Below are 20117 nucleotides of genomic sequence, written 5' to 3'. Positions count from 1 at the left end.
AACACCTTAACAGCGGGTCTAGTGTGTTTGTTTGTATGTGTGCTAGTATGTGTGTTTGTCTCTTGTGAAGTACAAATCCCACTTTGAGTCTTGCTGAGTGTAATGGGAACGGATATCAGGAAGGGCAAAACATCCTGATACATAAAACACATTTCAGGCAAGAATACAGAAGCGCTAACGGGAAGTGAGATAGTTGTCTGATCTCAGTTGTCTAATCACATGGTTTAAGAGGAGATGGGGGAAAAGTATTGCCAGGATCATTTTTGAGGTTCATAAATTCTCCATGCATACTAAAAACAAGGCAAATACTGTTATTAAAAACAACCTGTTTATATTCATTTGCATGGATCCATTCCTGGAAAATAACCTGAATGCAAAGTGAATGAAAGTGCAATTGTAGGTGCACTTCAGCCTCTTGTGGCCAAAATAAGTATAAAACCTATAACAATAACAAAAAAGGTCTTCATGGATCAAAAGAAAATTAAAGAACCTAGAAATCTTATCCTGGGTCATACTAACAGTGTAGCTCTGAGATGCACTGCCATGTGTGAACCTTTTGGTTACTGCTGTTTGAAACCAAGGTCAGCAGCTGCCAGTTACATGAAGTCCCTCCTCCTTCAGGAAGAAACATGCACTCTACTTCCTGCAAGTTTCCTAGTACACAATATTCCTGCCACTGAAAACTAAACCAACAATGGCAACTATCCTTCGCAGATTCGCAATGCCCGGGTGTTCATCGAGGCGGTGCTTGGGAGTGTTTCTGCGGGAAATGCACAGCCGGACTTCCCCTCTGAATCCCCGGGACGGACCGCGACTGCTGGCCGGTGGCAGTATCCCTCTGACGGCCTACAGTCGCACACACAGCCGCTGGCAGCACACAAAGGCGGCGGATCCTCCAGAGGTGGAATTACATCGGTTAGTGGGGGAAGATAATGGTAGGGATACACTTACATGTGATTCGTCATTGTTCAAAGGAACACGGATGCACTCTCAATTCTGTAAACGTACACATGCACTGTTTGACAGGCACCTCTCAGTCATCCACCTGATACCTCAGTGTACTGTGTAGGCGGATGCTGTAACTGTACACTGGATTTAAACGATTAAAACACGCTATATTAGCACGAGTGCTGGTAATTATGTTATGTTGTAATGAGAAAGCGTTTCGTTGGAGGTACTACAGATCATCTATTATTCTCTTTAAAGATATGTCCATCCATCAGCCTGTTTATTCCTCTTTTCCCCCAGTTTGTCTGAGCACAACATTTATGGAAATGTTATAACTATATGGAGGTCCACTCTTGCCAAGTTGATACATAAATCCGTTCAATTGTATGCAACATGATCAAATAATTAGTTTCTAAGTCAGTTTTCAATCAGGGATGCAACTAAAACTTTTTTCTCAGTAAAACAGTGAACAAATACCAGTCAATCACATCCATTTCAATGTTAAACCGTCTGTGTGTTGTTTCGTCAGACACTAATTTAATAACGACATAGTCATAATTGAATGTTTCTTTATCCCTTTCTCTCTCCTGTTGCTCTCTCCTCTCAGGGATAGTGGAGGTGTTGATGTGCCGACACAAGGCAAGAAACGCTCTGGGCTATGTGTTCGTGTCACAGGTGACCTGACTTCTACCACCCCACACACACACACACACACACACACACACACACACACACACACACACACACACACACACACACTGATTGAGAAACTGTGCCCTGTGTGTTCAGATGAGGGGGTTGGTGTCCACTCTGTCCGAGGACTCAGCAGTCCGTGTGGTTATCTTCAGGAGTTTAGTTCCAGGTGTTTTCTGTGCAGGTAAGTGTTTTTCCAGAGCACCTACAACCTGCCATGGTTCTTTATTTTTGATCCAAGCTTTTCCTAATGACGTCTGTACGTTACAATAGGGGCAGACCTGAAAGAGAGAGCTCGGATGAATGACGCTATGTCTGATAGCTTTGTTCACATGCTGCGAACCCTCATGACTCAGATAGGTAAGAAAGTGAGCAGTTGACTCCAATATCCATCCCCTGAGATTACACACGAGTCTATGCATCTGTTGACCCTCCTCTGTCCTCACAGCATCATTGCCCATGCCCACCATCGCAGCAATGGACGGCGCTGCCCTGGGAGGTGGGCTGGAGATGGCCTTGGCCTGTGACCTCCGCACTGCTGGTGAGTGACCTCTAAAACCAATTCTCCCTTATCAACTCTGAACTGAAAGAGTATGTGCATCATGCTTGAGTATAGTTAATATTCCTCTCTCCTTCCTTCAGGTGATGTTAATTGTGTATGAAAGGGAATGGCATGTTGTCTCCACAGCTGTCACCAGAACAGTCATGTCCGATCAGTGATGGGTCTCAGCAGCATGGAGAAGGATAGCATTCTCTTAGGAACATTTTTCTAGATTGACAACTCCCTCATAACATCAGTGTAGATTACCGAACCAGTTCTCAACCAGCTCTACTGTTTAATTGTGAAATACTGGAGAATTGTACATCTTTAGGACTTGAATTCACATTTGAAATTAGATTTAAGTTCCTACAGTTCATATAAACAGTTAAAAGCAGATGCTTCCATCCCCTCCATTTTTGTATTTTTTTGTTATCTACATGCTACTTTTTATTGAGTCATGTCTTAGTCTTAGTCTTTCCTTTTTTTGCCAGTTTTTTGCAATTTTAAACTCAGTTTTGAGGTGTTCATCTTTTCCTGAAAAAGGCCAGTGTTTATTTATGGATCGTGGAAACGCTCAACCTTAACAAGCAGATTTCCATACTGAAAATTGAGGATATGTGTATAAAATGATGAAGACATACAGAATGTTCCAGATTATCTTAAATCTACATCAGGGAAAATAAAAGGTTCAAACTCCACAGCGGTCAAGCAAAAACCAGTCTGCCGTTGTTGCTTATCTCCGATTGTTAATGATTAGTTGAGTTGAGCCAAGGGATTAATGATACCCGTATCATTTGACATCTGCCCAGCTGTTCATGGAGCTGAACACATGTGATTGGTTGAATTAGTCGTAGCAGCTCTGTGATTGGCTGATCGCTGATGGGCTAAGCGAGCAGGTGTTTGCGTCTGTTGCTCTGACAGAGGCATCAGTCAAACTTTACGCCCTCCACAGCTTAATGGCACTCCGCAGCTCTGACCTTCAAACGTCCTCTGTGTGTGTGTTTGTGTTTCAGCACATTCGGCACAGATGGGTCTGATCGAGACAACGCGAGGGCTGCTCCCAGGGGCGGGTAAGACAAACATAGGCCACAAAAAAGACCTTACAAAGTGAGAAAGGAAAAGGCAAAGCAGCTTTGAGAATTTGACCTTGAGGTGTTTTGTCCTGCAGGGGGCAGTCAGCGGCTGCCAAGGACGGTCGGCATGACTCTGGCCAAAGAGCTCATCTACACAGGTGGGGTAACAGAAACGCTGACATGTTGCTGTACACAACAGGATGCTCATCTGTCAGTGAGGGCTTTGTTTATCTCACACTCTCTCTGTCTCTCTGTTGTCAGGTAAGCGTGTGGGGGGGCAGAAGGCTCTGGAGATGGGGCTGGTGAACAGATCTGTGGAACAGAACGAGACGGGAGACGCTGCCCTCAGAGAGGCTCTCAGCCTGGCCAGAGAGATACTGCCCCAGGTCAGAGAACAACACACTTCCTCACTCTGCTACTGATGCATCCCCTCCCTTCAGGGTCTATTCTCCTCTCATAGCTGGAGACCTAATTGTTTCTTGTTCACATTTTTGACTGGGCCTGATTATACAATAAGAAATAACAATTTTATCGGAGATGCTGTAACTATATGGAGGTCCACTCTTGCCAAGTTGATAAATAAATCCATTAATTTGTATGCAAAATTATCAAATAATTAGTTTCTAATTCAGTTTTCAATCAGGGATACATTGATGTCCATTCTAGCCCAAGTAAATAAAGAAATACATTAAAAATTAAGAAATTGTATGCAAGATGATCATTTTGTTCAAAAGTCAGTTTTCAATCAGGGATGTGACTAAACATTTTTCTCAGTAATTTGATATATCATAAAAAAGTGAACAATGCCAGTCAATCACACACATTACTCAACATCAAAATTAGTTTAGTTTGTTGTTTCGTTTTAGTTGAGAAATGACATTTCTCACTGTGCTACTGATGCATCCCTCCTCCTTCAGACAGGGACCTGCTCTCTTTATTCTTCCTCTCTTTCCCGCCACCAATCTCTTCTTCATATTTTCATTCTGTCTTCCCTCTTCCTTGTGTATTCGTCCATCCTCTGTTCCCTCTTTCTCTAGGCCTCTGTCACTCCATATCTCTTTCACTCCAGTTCAGATGCCCGCAGTTGGCACTCAAGAGTGTATACACACACACACACACACACACACACACACACACACACACACACACACACACACACACACAGAAAGTGAGGTAGCACAGAGAACATAATGAGCCCAAGGCCTTTTCTCTTAGTGTTCATGTGGCTTCCTGAGGAAAAGAAAACCATTATCTTTATAAATCAAGGGAAAAAGCTTCTACAGTGCAGTCTTTAAATGTCCTTACAGTTTAAAAAGAGTGCTTTTTAAATGGCTACCCCACAGGTTCTGTTTTTAACTTGAATAAAGTTGGCATATTTTAGACAGATAAAAAATAAGATCTTGAGTTTTAGTGCCTTTTATGAGCCAATCTCCCCAAAACTGAATCCTACATTTTCCAAAATGTCCCTGTCATTTTATTTCATCATAAATACTGACTCCTCAATTTGTAATTAAAGCTTTATGGTATACAAATGTGTATGAATTCTACATTTTCTTTTACTGCAGATTCTGCATAATTAAACGTTAATGGTGACAGGTAAACAGTATGGTGCTTTATTGACACCATTATCATCTAATTCACTGTGTTCTGTTTCTCAGGCTCCTATTGCTGTGCGGCTGGCAAAGGAGGCAATGGACAGAGGCATTGAGGTATATCATGATTCATTCCTTTTTATAGTTTTTCTGCATCAGTGATGGTACTGAACTGAGTCTTTCTTTCCCAGGTTGACATCACTTCAGCGATGAAGATAGAGAAGATGTGTTACGCTCTGGTAAGTCTTCAAGTTTTTATTTCATTACAAAAAAACACTTACTTCAGATGCGGCTGACCCCAGTGATTTGTTACCGATTAATCATCAGTATAAGCAGTACATATTGTCAAGTTCTGATTGGGTTTGGTTGATTGACTCCTGCCTAAACTTGAAAAAAGGCCTGGTTCACTCCAAAGGACACACGGAACAACTCAGTCTTGACTCTTTCCTTTTTATTTGATATATTGTAGAGTTCCTTTAGCTCCATGCAGCTTCATTTAGCTTCCATGTTGCTCATTCAGACGTTTTAGATTAATACTTTGTAAGACTAACTAGAAATAATAATTAAATTCAATGTTTTCCATCACAAATATCTTCAAACCAGATACATATATTTATACATATTACCAGCAGTGTCTTTGGGTGAATCCTTCTCAACCCTCTCCTCTCTGCCACTCACAGTGAATTGTTTCTGTCTTTTGTCCTCTGCATCTCCAGGTGCTTTGCATCAGGCTCATTATATACGTGACTCTTTGCTCTCCTTTGAGCCACATCTCTAGTGGAACCACAGATTTTAGGCTCCCTGTGACCGCCTGCTGGACTGGAGCCAGATTTAGAATTTGCCCTTCACTGGTGCCATTCATTGTTTTTAATCTGATATCATTATCCTTATTTTAATATTGACTTTCGTCTCGACACATATTATACTAGTTGGGTTCAGCTTTGATGCTCACTCTCAGGCATTTGGGAAAGCCTCTGAGGCTGCAACGAATGATTATTTATATTATCAATTAAACCGCAGAGTATTTAATAGATGAATGGAATTATCATTTGGTCTATAAAATGACAGAAAATAGTGTACAAATAGTAATATCCCAGTTTGTTACAAGCTGATGCATTGAAATATCTTGTTTTGTCAGTCCAAAACCTAAAAACATTCAATTTAATGTTTATATAAAATAGGAAATCAGGAAATCTCCATGTTTGAGAAGCATTTCTGCGAGAAACGAAAATTGGACAATTAAATAATTATCAGAATATTAACAGTTTTTTTTTCTGTCAGATTATCTCCACGCCATTGTCCTGGTGTAACGATCACTCTCTGTTTTCAGGTCATTCCCACCAAGGACAGAAGAGAGGGAATGGATGCCTTCATTGAAAAGAGACCCCCACGGTACACTGGGCAATAAACCTTTTGGGAATGTCTCCCTCCGTCACTCAGCGCTCCTCCATAACCTCATGTCTGATAGACAATTAACGCCCATTGATTTTTTCTGGTTGCATCCCAGACAGTATCAATACATTAGATAAGGTCAACATTAGTGGCAAGTGTTTGATTTTGTGACTCATGATGAGAGCGACATAGGGATATTTTGATCAGAGAAAAAGTAATTTATACTGTTTATTCAGCCATATATCCATATTTGTTTGTCACATTTTTTTGAAATAAAGAAACACAAATGTCATCTCTAGTTTATGGGAATGTACATTCTTTATTTCCAAACTTGAAAACGAGACTCTCAGCAGCAACATGGCACAGTCACAGCAGACATACCGCATCGGAACTTTTTGTATCTCCGAATTAAACTCTTATGAAAAATGAAACTGGACTTCATTCAATGTGATGTTCAGAGGCAACAATCAAACACATCCGGAGCAACAGAAAACAAACCAATTATCATCTGCTGCTCTTTGTCCTTGATGAAGCTGTGCGATCAGCTCAGGACACACCATATTTAGCAAGCTCTCACAACAACATCAACTGATTTACAGAAACAATAAGACCATTTCTCAGTAAGCAGATGAGGTGATGTTTGTTTTGCTGATAGATGTATTAGAGTACCATTAGCAGCCCAATATATTGTCTTTATTACCATTAACATTAATTATTTATATAAATCTTGTAACCCATCTCCGTTGTTCCTGATGAAGCCAAAATTCACTGCCTCAAAAATGTTGTGTCAGGGGTTTGGCATAATTTTGAATAAGAAATAATTAGCAAACAGAAAAGGTCTAACTAATGAGATTTGCATTATTGATTTATCCGCCGTTTATTTCCAAGAATAATCGATCAATTGTTTAGACAAGTTTCACTTTTTTTTATGGACCAAAGTCTGAGGGAACTTAAGGCGTAGTGTTTGTCCAATTTAGTTTCCCCTTCTGGGTTTTTCTATAAAGTGTACACGCGCCTGGGATATGCACAGTCTCCAAATGTAAAGTTATTGCAGTCCTTATCCCAAAGTTAGTTAGTTTAAGAAGATATAAAATGGAAAAACATTTAAACCTTTAAGTGATTGAAAAAAAAATTCTGCAAGTATGCAAATTAATCAAAATATTAATTTGTTGTCAAAATGGTTGCTGCTTATTTTTTTCTGTAAATCGCCACATCATTGCAGCCCAGATAGAAAATAAGGATGGGACATTAATGAGAACCAAGATCTTATCTAGACAGCAGAAGTGCTAAATTGGCATTCTGGAGGATACTTAAGTCATTTCAGAACAGAAAAACATTTCCGATAACTCTCCCAGTTTTTTTCTTATTTGTTTTCTTTGTTCTTACATCATTTTCAGATAAACACAGTCCGGAACATTCAGTATAATAATTTCCATGCAACCAATTCAACCTCTCCTGAACAAACAATTACCATTTCTCTCATTTTCTATTATGTACAAATTAAATACACTCTTTAGGATGCAGCTAGTTGTACGGATGTACATACACACATGCTCACACTGAAGTGCTGTCTGTGTTTAACACGCAATGGAAAGCACAGCGAACATATCAATATATATACATATACAGGAGTTTCTCAAAAAAAGACAACGGCCATGACTCAATACACATCCATCATGAATATACTGACCACATCTTTATTGCCATTTGTTGTCAGAGAGGACCCTGGTTAGCAGACACAATGATGGTATACATTTAACTCTGGATCTTCTGATTCACAGCACGACTGGTTTGCAACTGGTATGTCTGATTTAGGAGCTGCCAAAATATTTACTGGAGCTTCAAGAGATACAACTTCTTTATAAGGTTAAGTTTTAAACTTTTGAACCCACTGAAAACACTCTAGGCAAATGTCCTGTCACATTCAATAAAATGCATTAGCTGATAAAAGAGTAAATAAAGAAGTGAGCAACAGCAGTACTCAGGACCTGTCGGCATTGGGTTTCAGTGAAGGCAGCACTGCTATAAACAAACAAGCAGGCATTCCTAAAACGAACAGTAGCAGCATTCAGACAAACTCCAGCATGCTTGTGCTCACAGCAGCGCCATGCGTATATCTAATGAGCTAAAAAAGACCAAGTCAGACAACCAGAGCCTGCAGTAACGTACAGGAGCCGGAGGGTGTTGCCCTCAGCTGAGCTTTCAGGGGTTCAAACTCAAACTGAGATTTGTACATGAGCACTGAATGTTTTTTTGGCATTATATTCATCATGATCCACAATGAACAGCGAGCACAGACACAAACCTCAGGATGAGATTTTAAGCTTTACTGACCAATAGTTCTCATAGTTATCACTGTTAGTCACAAGATTAACACACACAGATTCTTTTGTTTTGAGACGAACACAGAAAATAAATAATGTTAGTGTGTGTGCAAATAATTGTCTAGCGTTTGTCCTTTCATGGTTCCTTTCTCTGGGCTCGTGGTAAAGTGTGTTTGTGCTTGGGATGTGCGCACAGGCATACACGATTCCTCTCATGGGACCCAGCTTATATCCAGAACTTGGTCAGGGAGCCTCACTTTCTGAAAGAGACATTGAAAAGAATGAAAAACCGCCATCCATTGTATTACTGATCTGGCGAATGAACATTAGTGTGAGTGTTTACCTTTGTGAGGTTACTGTGGCGGCGGGCGGCGACTGGTGTGTGTGTGTACCGGCTGTCCGGTGCGCGCTCTGTGGCGCTGCAGGCTCTCCAGAATGCTCTTAGCCAGCAGCTGGACATCTTTGTGGGTCTGTGGGTGTGTGTTCACCAGCTCCAGCTGCTGCAGGCCGCCCTCCTCCAACAACATGCTACAGTAGCGAGCGGCTGCAGACACACAGGGTGAAAACAACATTACATCCTGAAGCCATTGGGGGAGTAAGTTACTGCCTAAAGAGACCTCAGTGTTTTATTTGTCAATGTACTCATTTATGAGAACAATAGGTTCTGTATGTGTCTCACCGTTCTTGCTGCAGACATGCTGCATGGCCCAGGCCGCCCACAGCTGGACCCCGGGAGTGTGAAAGCACTCCAGGAGGGGAAAGAAGGGGTTAAATGACCTAAAGAAAGAGAGACAATAAGAAAATATTTAGTATGTACTCTATATAGCATGTTTTAGGTTTAGGCTATAGATAGTTAAAGAAAAGTACGTTCAGACACAAGTTAAAAAGTAGTAGGATGAAACCTTCTCTTTTGGCGCTACTTTAAAATAGATTTTTCAGCAATGTATGAAAATAAACTTGAATAGGCTTTAGCAAGTAATACATCCTTTGGTCATTTCAAGTTCTTTTTTTGCTTTATTATGACTGTTGAGTAGCTGCATCTCACCTGTAGGCCACCATCTCACAATCAGGCGCGGGCCACTTCATGATGACATTATGCTGGAGAGATACAAATGTAAACAGTCAAACAAACGGTTCAAGAATAACTGCAGTATTTATTAAGAATGTTTTGCAGATTCTCACCAGCTGCTCCAGCAGGGAGGATCGGAGCTCGGCACTGAGCGTCCAGGTTTCCTCTCCTCGAGACATCAGATGTGCGAGGATGCCCGCGGCGAAGTAGCTGACCTCCACCTCGGAGCTGTGCAGCAGCGTGCTGATGTGGTCCAGGAAGCTCTGCACCATCAGCTCCACGTGCAGCTCCCCCACCTCGGCTATGTTGTTCTACACAACAAATGGAGAAAAGGCGGTAATGATGTTATAATATTGTAAATTAATGAAGTCTTCATCTTTTCTTAAGGCTAGTAGAGCAGTTCACTCACCAGCAGGCCGAGAACCTTCTGCTGAATAGAGGACTCGTTTGGGAAGGACTGCAGAGGGAGGGGGGGGGGGGGGGGGGGGGGGGTAAAGGAGCAAATCAACAGTGAGTCAATCCCCCTGAAGGCATATGTGCTGCTACATAACAACATGTGATTAATTAGCATGATCATTTGCTCTAAGTCTCTCTACTGCTTATTTACACGTTGATATTTCTGTGTACCTCTAAAACTTTAATGAACAGGTCCAGGCCCTGGTTCTCAATAAAATGGCGGCAGGTCGTCGGCGATTCATCGGTGAGGTTCCACAGAGCGCTCAGTGTGAATTTGAGGGTGGCGTCCACCACGCCCTGAGTGGCCTTCTGACGCACGATGTGGAGCAATTGCTACGGGCAGGATGGGAGCATTATTAGCAATGAAATGTGAATGTTTTGGTAAATTAGCAACAGTGAAAGAGAACAGAGCCAAAATGAGAAACGTTACCTTCACTATGAACAGCTCTGCTCCCAGCTGAGCCGTCTGCTCTGTCGACAACTGGGAGAAGCAAACGTCCAGGAGTTTAATAATAACTTGTGTAATCAATTCATTAATTACAGCAGAAGTTGCACAACATTCACCTTGGCAGCGAGTATGGAAATGATAGCCACAGCCATCCTCTGCATGTTCTGGTCCTCATGGTTGCAGAGCCACTGCATCACTAGCTTGGCAGCTTCAAACCTTGCAAAGAAGAGGAAGACATATTATTAACACAAGATATGTTTTTTTATGACAAGTTTAAGACTTCACTTATTGCTTTAACCGACAGACATTTACTGTTTATCTAATAGATTTATTATTTATAGTACACGTTATCTGTATGTTAAAATGAGATTCAAATATGAAATAAGAAAGGTATTTCTCACCTGTTGAATGGAACTTCCTGCAAAATGCGGTCACTGCACAGAGACAGCAGGCAATTCTTCTGGAGCTGATGTCAGAGAAACCAAAACAGATATCAGACTAAAACCTGAACAACAAGCAAAACTTTTACAATCAGCTGTTACCATATAATTATAGTAGTTTGTGCTCAACAGTGCATACACATAAGTGACTTATAGGAATAGCAAATTCAGGAAAAATAATTTAGAAATCAAATCAATTGTAAAGAGGAAAACTGTTATTGACTAGTCTTACCTAAGCAGATACAATTGTATATAGATTTAGAACTCGATTGGTTTGTCCAACATTGATGGGAACTGGTGACATGTCACATAAACATATTTCATCGTGATAATTTCCTGTCCTTGTGAGCAGAATCTAGTTCACCAAAACGAAATGCAGCAAAATGCGGTCATGTTTGTTTTGACAAACTGCAGCACCCATGAAGAAGGCCAGAGGGACAGCAGTGCAGGCATGGAGCTACCTGTTGGTGGTTGGGGAACGTCCTCATGGCCTCCAGCAGAAGCTGAGTGACGGTGCTCAGCAGTCGCACTGGCATCCCTGCAGCCAGGTCCTGCTTCGTCAGGTTGAACACACAGGCACTGGCTGCCAGCTGGACGTTCAGAGTGGCAGGGTGGTTCTTCATCCCCAAAACCACCAGCTAGAGGAAAACAAGAGAATATTATGTTTAGTGATGAGGAAAATATGATGGGGTGTAGGGCTTAGACCTTAAACTCTCTAGGAGGACATTTGAAACACTTAGAGAAAAGGCAAGAGCTAGAATTACTACTTTAGGGTTGTATGCCTCTGCTTACCAAGTTTTAGTTTACATGTCTGTTCAAAATGCAAAAGTACAATAATGTGGGTTCACCTTAAGGATGTCAGGCCTGGGTTTCTCCATCACATGGGTCAGGCTGAACAGATGAAACAGAGCTTCCCTCACAAACCCTTCTCTCTCACTGTAGCGCCGCAGGGCCTCACAGATCTGGGTCTCGTAGGCTTCTCCTGTTACCTGTTGCATACAAAGTTTACTTAAGCAAACCTGATTTGTTTTTGCACCATGGTTTCAATGATATTTAACACATCTGTACTCTACCTTTAGATTTCCATCACCAGAGAGGAACTCAGAGAATCCAGCATCTGTGGCCAGAAGTCCCACAAAGGTCATCCCTGGTCTCTCCTCAACAAATGCCTTGACAGCTGCATCCGTCACCTGCAAAGTTGATATAAGAAATGACCACAGCCTGTATGTTTTCTTTACAATCTAAATGAGATAAATATAAAAACACACACACACCTGTTTCCTCCCTGACACATCCAGGGAAACTAGAGCGGGGAGGATTCCTGGCTGTCCAAGCAGTTGTCGAGCCACATCAGAAGTGAACTGCTTATCATCACTGATGTCCAGGTGCTACACAAACACACAAAATAATATTACCATTGCGATTCATCCTGATTATCATCAAATTATGATTACAAATCTTATAATGGGACTAAAACTAGGATAACATCGAATGGAATTTTGTTAAGAAAAACAGGTTTTATTGCATTAAAGATGGGGAATGTTTTTTCAGTAAACATATTTAGTTAAAAAAAAACAATCAAAAAACACCAATCAAAGCATACGGTCCCCCTGCACAAATTAAAGTTAAATCATATTCAAAAAATACCAAAATTGTTAGAGTCTGTTCTTTTCTACATACACATTTCTGTATTTTGTAAAATCTGATTGATGGTGTTTTCATAGGATTCGTGATAAAGTCCTATATAGTCAAATCCCTATATGTTGTGGTTGAAATCACAAAAAAAAGTGTTCTTCTTTGCACAAAACAAAAAACAAATCGAAGTCCAAAATACAGCTCCCTCCCTCCACTCACCTGCAATACATTCAGCTGTCCGATGACTCCCAGCAGCTGAGCCGTGCTCATCTCCAGCCTCTTCAGCTGGTGCAGCGTCAGAGAGCGCAGCCTCTCCTTCAGGCCCAGCAGGGGGGTCAGGTTGGTCACTGACGTGTTGGACAGATCCAGGCTCTCCAGCCGAGGCAGGGAACACACGTCCACCAGCCCAGAGTCATAGAAGTCCACGTTGGCAAGAGAAAGGGAGCGGAGACCCGGGAGGGAGCTGAAGCGGTACCGACTGGGTTCCTCCAGAGAGGACATGGTGAGACCTGTGAGGACAAGTCGCTGGAGGGACTCCTGCGGGATGATTGAGAGAGGAAGTCAAAACATAGGATTACATTATTTCAATATCAAGGGGTGGTTTGATAACATGTCATCTTTTTGTACACAAGTTGATATTTTATCCCTGTACCTGACAGAATTTATTGGTGGCCAGTCCTTGTAGAATATCACGAATTGTGAGGTCTGCATTGACCCTGGCAGCATCCAGCTCCAGCAGTCTGTGAGGGCAGAGGGCTTTTAGAAAAGCCTCGGCAGAGATACGCGCTGTGCGGATGCAGGCCCGTCTCAGCCGCAGGTATTCACAGTTACGAAATACCCCCGCTGTGCTGTCATTCAACAGACCTGCAGTGGAAAGAACTCAGGTTGAGTTTAATCTTTTTAATGAGGACCAAGCCTTGCACAATACTGTCTTTGTTTACAAACCGCAGTGATTAGGTCAAGGTGACAACATACCAAAAGCTTTAGTAAGTCACCCAGGAGAAGCATAAAAGTTATCCTTTTTTTCAATCAAGTATTTTTTTTCAGTTCTTGTTGTTGTCATTGAAGGGTTCAACAGATGATTTAAGAGTGTGAAAATTAAGATATAAATATTTACTGTAGTGGTTTTGTTGGTTTAGAAATTACCAACACTGTTTGTGTGTTTCGAGACTATGCTCAGTCTTTCCTCTTAATATGACACAGTAAGAATACATTTCAAATGGCTTTATGTTATAAGCAATGCTGTTTTTCATTAGGTCAAATATCGAATGTATGTTTTATTAAGTGCAACACAAAGTTAGCCCTGATACGTTACTTTCAATTGTTATATCAGGTCTCCCTTGTAAAAGAGATTGTTGATCTCAATGGGATTTTTACCTGGATAAATAAAGGCTACAAACAAACAATATCAAGAGACACATAAGCCTTGGGAACATATTGATGATCCCCCTCTAAAAAAAGGTCCATGTTTACCTTCAGTGGCCATCTTGGCCAGCAGCTGGTCTGCCAGCTCCTGTGGGAAGAAGACAGCCTCTCTGAAGCACAGGGAGCCATCAGGGCGCTTCACACAGAAACACTCCAGGTTTTGGCTCACATGAGTCAGGCACAGATCTGTCAGAGCCGGGGGAGAAGCCTCATCCTGAAACATGAAGAGGATGCTTGTTGATGCAGACGCATTCAAATCAAATCAAACTTTATTTATAAAGAACTTTTCAAACACAAAAGGTAACTCAAAGTGCTTCACCAACCAAACACAGACAATATAAAAAATAAAAAAATAAAATACTATCTCCTCCTTCCCTCGTATAACCAGAGTAACACATAGTTTTGTGAGTAAAAATAACACTTAATACCAACGCAGAATACAATTCGAATAAATAAAAAATATAATGTAATTCAGTAAAAAGCCTAATTAAAAAAGTGCAATTCAATGTCATTTGCAAAAGTAGCGACTGTACAATAATACCGAAGGCTCAACAGCACCTACCGTGTTTAGGAAACTATAGGCCATTGCTTTAAAAACTCTATATATTAGCTTATGAGACCGACTGGTTTCTTTCCACGACGGGAAAAATAAAGCTGTGCAATCAAACAGCTGCGCCTTTATCCGTGTTGGCCTGCAGTGATAAACTGCATGAGAGCCTGACGTTATCTTAACACTGTTGACAAAATACAACAGTAACTATGGAAAGAGCCCGGACGATCGTTAGCCGAGAGCCAGCTAGCTAGCTAACTTGTTGTCGCCTCCTTTTTGGTAAATCGCTCTCCGTACAAAAATGTCGAAAGCTGTCTGCAGTGACGGAATTCATGTTAAAATTAAAATGGGCTTTCCACTGTTGCGGTTGAAGCTCTAAATTAAAGACTCAAAATGGCAATATGGTTTTGACAGCCGGTAGTTAGGTCTATTTTGGACTAGAAGACCAGTAAACAAAAGGTCACTGCTCTGGAAGTACATTTGTGAAAGGGCTGGACTACGGAAGCCCGTTGGGTTTCAGCGTTAGTATGGAACCAGGAAGAAAGATCATCAGAAGATCGAGACACGCATGCTCATGTTTTTCTTCTGTTTTCAATAGAAACCCGTTTTAAAAACCATTGCAGCACAATTATATAACGATCGTGTGGTTAACGGTGTTCAACTCTATTGACGTTTTTGTTGTTTAAAGTAAAAGCTTTTGTAACAGCTCAGTTACTCACTTACCAAGGTCACTAGTACCAGTGGAGTGGATGTAGTGGGAGATAAGCCTTAATCAGCCCATACGATTATAGTAAGGTTAAAATAATCACACGTGCTGTAAATATGGCTGGACTTGTAAACTTTGAAGATGAGAATGAAGTGAAGGAGTTTTTAGACAATTTGGGAATGGAGTACAGCTTCCAATGCTATAAAGAAAAGGATCCCGAAGGTAAAATTGTCTATTCAGATTAATGGTGCTGTTTGTTCCTGTAGACATCTGTATTTTGTAAGTTGTCTTTGTGTTTGTATCAGTGGTATATATTGGTGTATGATTCCAAATTACATTTGGAACAAAACCTCCCTTGGAGAGGTTTTATAGCAATATCCATTTTTTCACTGGACACCAGCGATTGAAATGTAATATGTTTAAGGGATGTTGGACTAATTTGTCCTTTTATCATGTTCTTTGAAGGATGCCAAAGGCTTGCAGACTACATGGAAGGTGTGAAGAAAAACTATGAATCTGCAGCACAGGTGCTCAAACAAAACTGTGAAACAAATGGACACGGGGAAAGCTGCTATAATCTAGGAGCTTACCATGTAACGGGCAAAGGTAAAGTAGAAATTTGGCTTATTTTTACCTTATTTTACCCTATCCGATGTGGTGTGTTACACAAGTTTTATAGGACTATTACTATGGCATTAAGAATTTAAGAAAATGAACTTTAAAACTTAAATTTAAAGTGGACCTATCATGCTATATTTGAAACATATATTGTAGGGCCATACCTTTTTAAAACATGTCTGTGAAGTTTTTTTTTTTCAAAATACCAAACAGATCATGCATTTTAGCCATGCCTCATTTTGCTCTATTTGCTCTTTTCCAGCCCTGTTTTTGCAAGGGCTGATTCCGCTTTTGTGGCAGACTACAGTGCCACTTACAGGCCTGGCATATGTACTACAGCGTCTCCAGCGCTTTCGAGCAGTCTCTCAGTCCCCTGATAGGTGGAGAGTTGCCCATATAGGCGGAGCACCCCTTTTCTGACGTCAGAAAAATTCAAATAATAATCAGCTCCATTGCAGCCCCGTTTTTAGAGATTTGGGTATGGAGTAAAAGAGAGAGGGTTGTGTTTTCTGACACTTGGTTAGTTCCCTGACACACCGGGGACACATATTCATGTATAAAAGACGTACAAAAGTGCATTTTGCATGATAGGTCCCCTTTAAGTTGCCTTTTTGCATGATAGGTCCCCTTTAAGTTGCCTTTTGCATTGCTAAACAACATTTTACAAAAAAAAATGTTAATAAAATATAATGCTTTCTTGGCAATTCAACAGCTAAGGTAGGCTAATAGCATTTGAATAATAGGAGAGTGTTCATGTTAATGAATCAATATTAAATCCTTCCAACGTTTAAACTTGATTACTTCTAATGTAGTCATTTAATAATGTGTCTGCTTTTATTGAGGGATTTATATTCTACCCTACAGGTGGAGTGACCAAGTGTCTGAAATCAGCCTATTCCTGCTTTTTGCGTTCCTGCAATTCCAATGGAAAGAAGTCCATAGATGCCTGCCACAACGTTGGCCTGCTAGCCCATGATGGACGTGTTGGTGAAGAAGGACCCAACCTGACAGTAGCTCGGCAGTACTACGAGAAGGCCTGCACTGGTGGCTATGCTCCTTCCTGCTTCAACCTCAGTACTATGTTCATTGAGGGCAATACCAAAGGATTGCCAACAGATATGAAGCAAGCTTTGAATTATGCTAACAGAGCTTGTGAGCTGGGACATGTGTGGGCTTGCGCCAATGCAAGTCGTATGTACAAACTTGGGCATGGGACTGAGAAGGATGCCAAGAAAGCAGAGGAGCTTAAGAATCGTGCAAAGGAGCTGCATGGTGCAGATAAGGAAAGGCAGCTCAAATTTGGGGAATGATTATGACACTTTATTCAATTATCATTGTTTTGGTTTTCCTATATCCGTGGTGCAAAGTCAGGTTGATTATGTAGAGAAGTGGGCAAAAACATGCTCAAAGATAGGAGATATGTTGTTTTAAAAAAGATAAATGTGTTTGCCTCATTTTGAGTGTGTAGACTGTCACAACCAGAGAGCACTATGGACCTGACAGTTTGAAGTGGTAGATTTCAGCCAAATGTAAAAATTGTGTAAATGATAAAGCAATAAAAATGAACTGGATTCATAAACCATATGATTATTAATAATGATTATGATTTGGAGTATAGAGTAGGAAAACACATTTAAAGGGCAGTTTGAGCATTATACTCATCAGATCAACATCAGATAGGTAAAATCAGCCCAGATAATAAAACAAAAAGAAGTGTTATCAATTTATAGTTACAATGTCAAGGATAATTTTACTTAATATTTGTTTACATCTTTAAAATAGGTCAATTATTAACACTTGCAAACCAACGCTATTAACTCATGAAGACCATATCATAGTTTCTTAAACAAGTATTCCACTTTGTGGTCGGGAAAATAAACAGCATTTAAGATGATGTATAGCAGGTAATGAAGAGTTTCTAAAGATCAAAATAGTAATTGTGGAGCTGAAATCTGCTATCATATTTTTAAGTAAAGTAATACTTTTTAATGTTTGATTTTAAAGTTACCCATAAGTATTTGGACCAGATTGCATTGTTTGTAACCCAATGGATTTTAAAAAACGAATTACAAAACATTTCTATACAATAACTGACAGTAGGCTATCTAAAAGTAATCTGATATTTTCCCTGTTATAAGAATGAGTTTGCTACATAATTTGAACATGAACATGCGCTGCATCAACTTTTAAATCTCCACTGTAACGATGACAATATTTTATTCAAACATTTAAAACATTATTTTGATTGTAGAATTGTTAGTAACAGTTGGACATTGTCCTAAAACCCTATTAAATAATTGATGCTTTTCACTATCACTTGTAGGCACACCGGTGGTCAGACCATAGACTGGGTCAGACCACAAGAGGGAGTCAAAATCCAAGACATGAACTTTGCGCCCTTTTTTAAATCTCACAGGGCGCTTTATACTAAAGACCCCACAAAAGGCACCGCACCCGGGTATGTTTCTACCATTTGTCAACATTTTAACCGACACCGTATCAGCAACCTGTAGAGAATGCAGACGCTGACAATAAGTGTGTATCTATAAAGTAGTAAACTAGACCGATGTGTGTTGATGATGGGCGGACTGCTCAGCTAGCTCCGCCCGTTAGCGTATCCTCAGCCCTCATTCAAAACAGAACACAGCTGTTGCGAGGCACATCGTCGTGTCCTGGTCGCTAGCCTAAAAACTGATAGCTGCTGTCTGCTGCTGTGTGTTTCTGATGTACCCACTGGAATACCAGAAGGACAAGAACGACAGGGACGTACTTCGGTGAGTTATAGAACAGTAAGAGGGAAAGTTTTGTATCGCCATCATTTACAAAATCCCCCCAACCGTCGAGGTGGCTAGCTAACGTAAGGTTAAGCCCCACCAACGGTTTGGATGTGTTTGTTTTATCTGCAGGATGCTCCGTTATCAAAGTACAAACATCAATAGGCGGGGACAAGGAGATGCGAGAGAAAAGATAAAACGTGTGGTTTTTAAAAGGCTGACTTTCTGTAGCGGGGTGCAGAGGTTTATTTTAGGCTGCTATTTATTTTTCTCCTCCACCCACGTGAAGGCACGGTCGCCCCACCACACTCTGAGAGGCATCACCCGAGGAGTTTGATATAATGCTAATAATAAATCATGCGCTCCCTTACCACGCTCAGCTGGCTAACGAATCGAGCTAGCCGGAATTGCAGCATGCTAATGTTGAAACCATAGACTGTAGGTTGAAACCTCTGACAAAATAGTGATGAGAGTCAGTGAGTTAGCAATTTGTGATTTCCCCCCTGTGCAGTCTTACTTTGTTTACTTAAGTCGCTGCACAGTTCGCTTCTTGTTGGGGAGACGGGGGGTCTTTATCTACCGTTTTTGCTGTTAGCCAAACAACCATACCTACTGCAGAAGCTCTGCCCTGGATAGCTCTTTGCTTGTGAACCCCTGCACAGCTACTCTCCGGGGAGTGCTTTGGGTGTGGCGTGGGTTCACTCATGAACAATACTGTGCTGCTATCTTGTCTTAGCCGAAGCGTGTCGGTTTAAGAATGAGCACTTGTGATCCGTCGTGAGGGTTGTTTTGAGTTGGGTAAAGGAATGGCCAACAGTTCCTTACCTCGACTCTGTGAAATGTAAAGTTAAATTAATTAAGATGTTGGAGCACAAGCTAGAGAGGTTCCTCCAAAGTTCAGCTGACGGGTGTTTTTTCTCAAGTAAAGCACCTGTATATCTCTCAGCAAGCTGTCTTACATTTGTCTGATTACTGCTCACCACTATTCATGTAATCAAATGTATTGATAAATAATGTAATATCAGGATAGATAAGTGAACATTTATCAACCACGATCAATGTCATGAATCTGTGACCATGGTGTGTGTTTTTTTTAACAGTGGTCACTGGTCAGTGTACCATATTCCGTATCTGTCTGTCTGTATGGCGTAAACTTTGTTAGCTGTCTAAACAAATTTAATATAATCTGTCTTTGTTTTCCTCAATGTGTGTGCAGTCATGAATGTCCACAGATATGTTCATGTATTGGGAGCAAACACACACAAGCTCTATTAGCTGTCAAGCTGAATTAGTATTAATCTGAATTCACGTCTTTTGGAATATTAGAATGCCTCTTTAACAAAGCCTCCCTCTTCTCAAACCTCCTATCTAACACACTCTTTGTTACTGTCCTGTGTGACGTTGCTGTTGCTCGCCCTTAGCTCCCCATTTTA

The 20117-nt window shown here is 40.9% G+C and overlaps 4 protein-coding genes across 7 annotated transcripts in view; 3 read left to right on the top strand and 1 right to left on the bottom strand.

The window, feature by feature from the left end:
* The first annotated feature begins 604 nt into the window (after window positions 1-604).
* Window positions 605-6537, top strand: echdc2 (enoyl CoA hydratase domain containing 2). Its single transcript, XM_079656820.1, has 11 exons — window positions 605-935; window positions 1556-1623; window positions 1738-1825; window positions 1915-2001; window positions 2090-2182; window positions 3196-3252; window positions 3351-3413; window positions 3517-3641; window positions 4914-4964; window positions 5039-5086; window positions 6178-6537. The coding sequence occupies exons 1-11, from the start codon at window positions 695-697 to the stop codon at window positions 6253-6255; spliced, it is 999 nt and encodes a 332-aa protein (XP_079512946.1). The 5' UTR covers window positions 605-694; the 3' UTR covers window positions 6256-6537.
* A 1366-nt stretch (window positions 6538-7903) lies between these two features.
* On the bottom strand, window positions 7904-15026 carry zyg11 (zyg-11 family member, cell cycle regulator). The gene is made up of 18 exons (XM_079656809.1): window positions 14599-15026; window positions 14085-14250; window positions 13264-13475; window positions 12831-13148; window positions 12251-12364; window positions 12050-12166; window positions 11825-11965; window positions 11438-11614; window positions 10938-11002; window positions 10653-10752; window positions 10519-10569; window positions 10260-10421; window positions 10042-10089; window positions 9746-9943; window positions 9609-9661; window positions 9243-9340; window positions 8907-9107; window positions 7904-8823 (listed from the first exon to the last, which is right to left on the bottom strand). Exons 1-17 carry the CDS (start codon window positions 14620-14622, stop codon window positions 8917-8919), a joined length of 2235 nt encoding a protein of 744 aa, XP_079512935.1. The 5' UTR covers window positions 14623-15026; the 3' UTR covers window positions 7904-8823; window positions 8907-8916.
* Window positions 15027-15115: 89 nt separating this feature from the next.
* coa7 (cytochrome c oxidase assembly factor 7) lies at window positions 15116-17489 on the top strand. Its single transcript, XM_079656830.1, has 3 exons — window positions 15116-15514; window positions 15758-15898; window positions 16775-17489. The coding sequence occupies exons 1-3, from the start codon at window positions 15409-15411 to the stop codon at window positions 17218-17220; spliced, it is 693 nt and encodes a 230-aa protein (XP_079512956.1). The 5' UTR covers window positions 15116-15408; the 3' UTR covers window positions 17221-17489.
* A 957-nt stretch (window positions 17490-18446) lies between these two features.
* ralgps2 (Ral GEF with PH domain and SH3 binding motif 2) overlaps window positions 18447-20117 on the top strand; it is a 68426-nt gene continuing 66755 nt past the window's right edge. For 3 of the 4 annotated variants that reach the window (XM_079656766.1, XM_079656765.1, XM_079656767.1), the window contains exon 1: window positions 18447-18684. The gene's annotated coding sequence lies outside the window, so the exon portion shown is untranslated. The remainder of the gene's footprint in view (window positions 18685-20117) is intronic. The other variant, XM_079656769.1, reaches the window with a different exon arrangement.

The sequence above is a fragment of the Notothenia rossii genome (assembly GCF_949606895.1).
Source record: "Notothenia rossii genome assembly, chromosome: 1".
NCBI lineage: Eukaryota > Metazoa > Chordata > Actinopteri > Perciformes > Nototheniidae > Notothenia > Notothenia rossii.
This window is presented reverse-complemented; position numbering and strand designations above follow the sequence as displayed.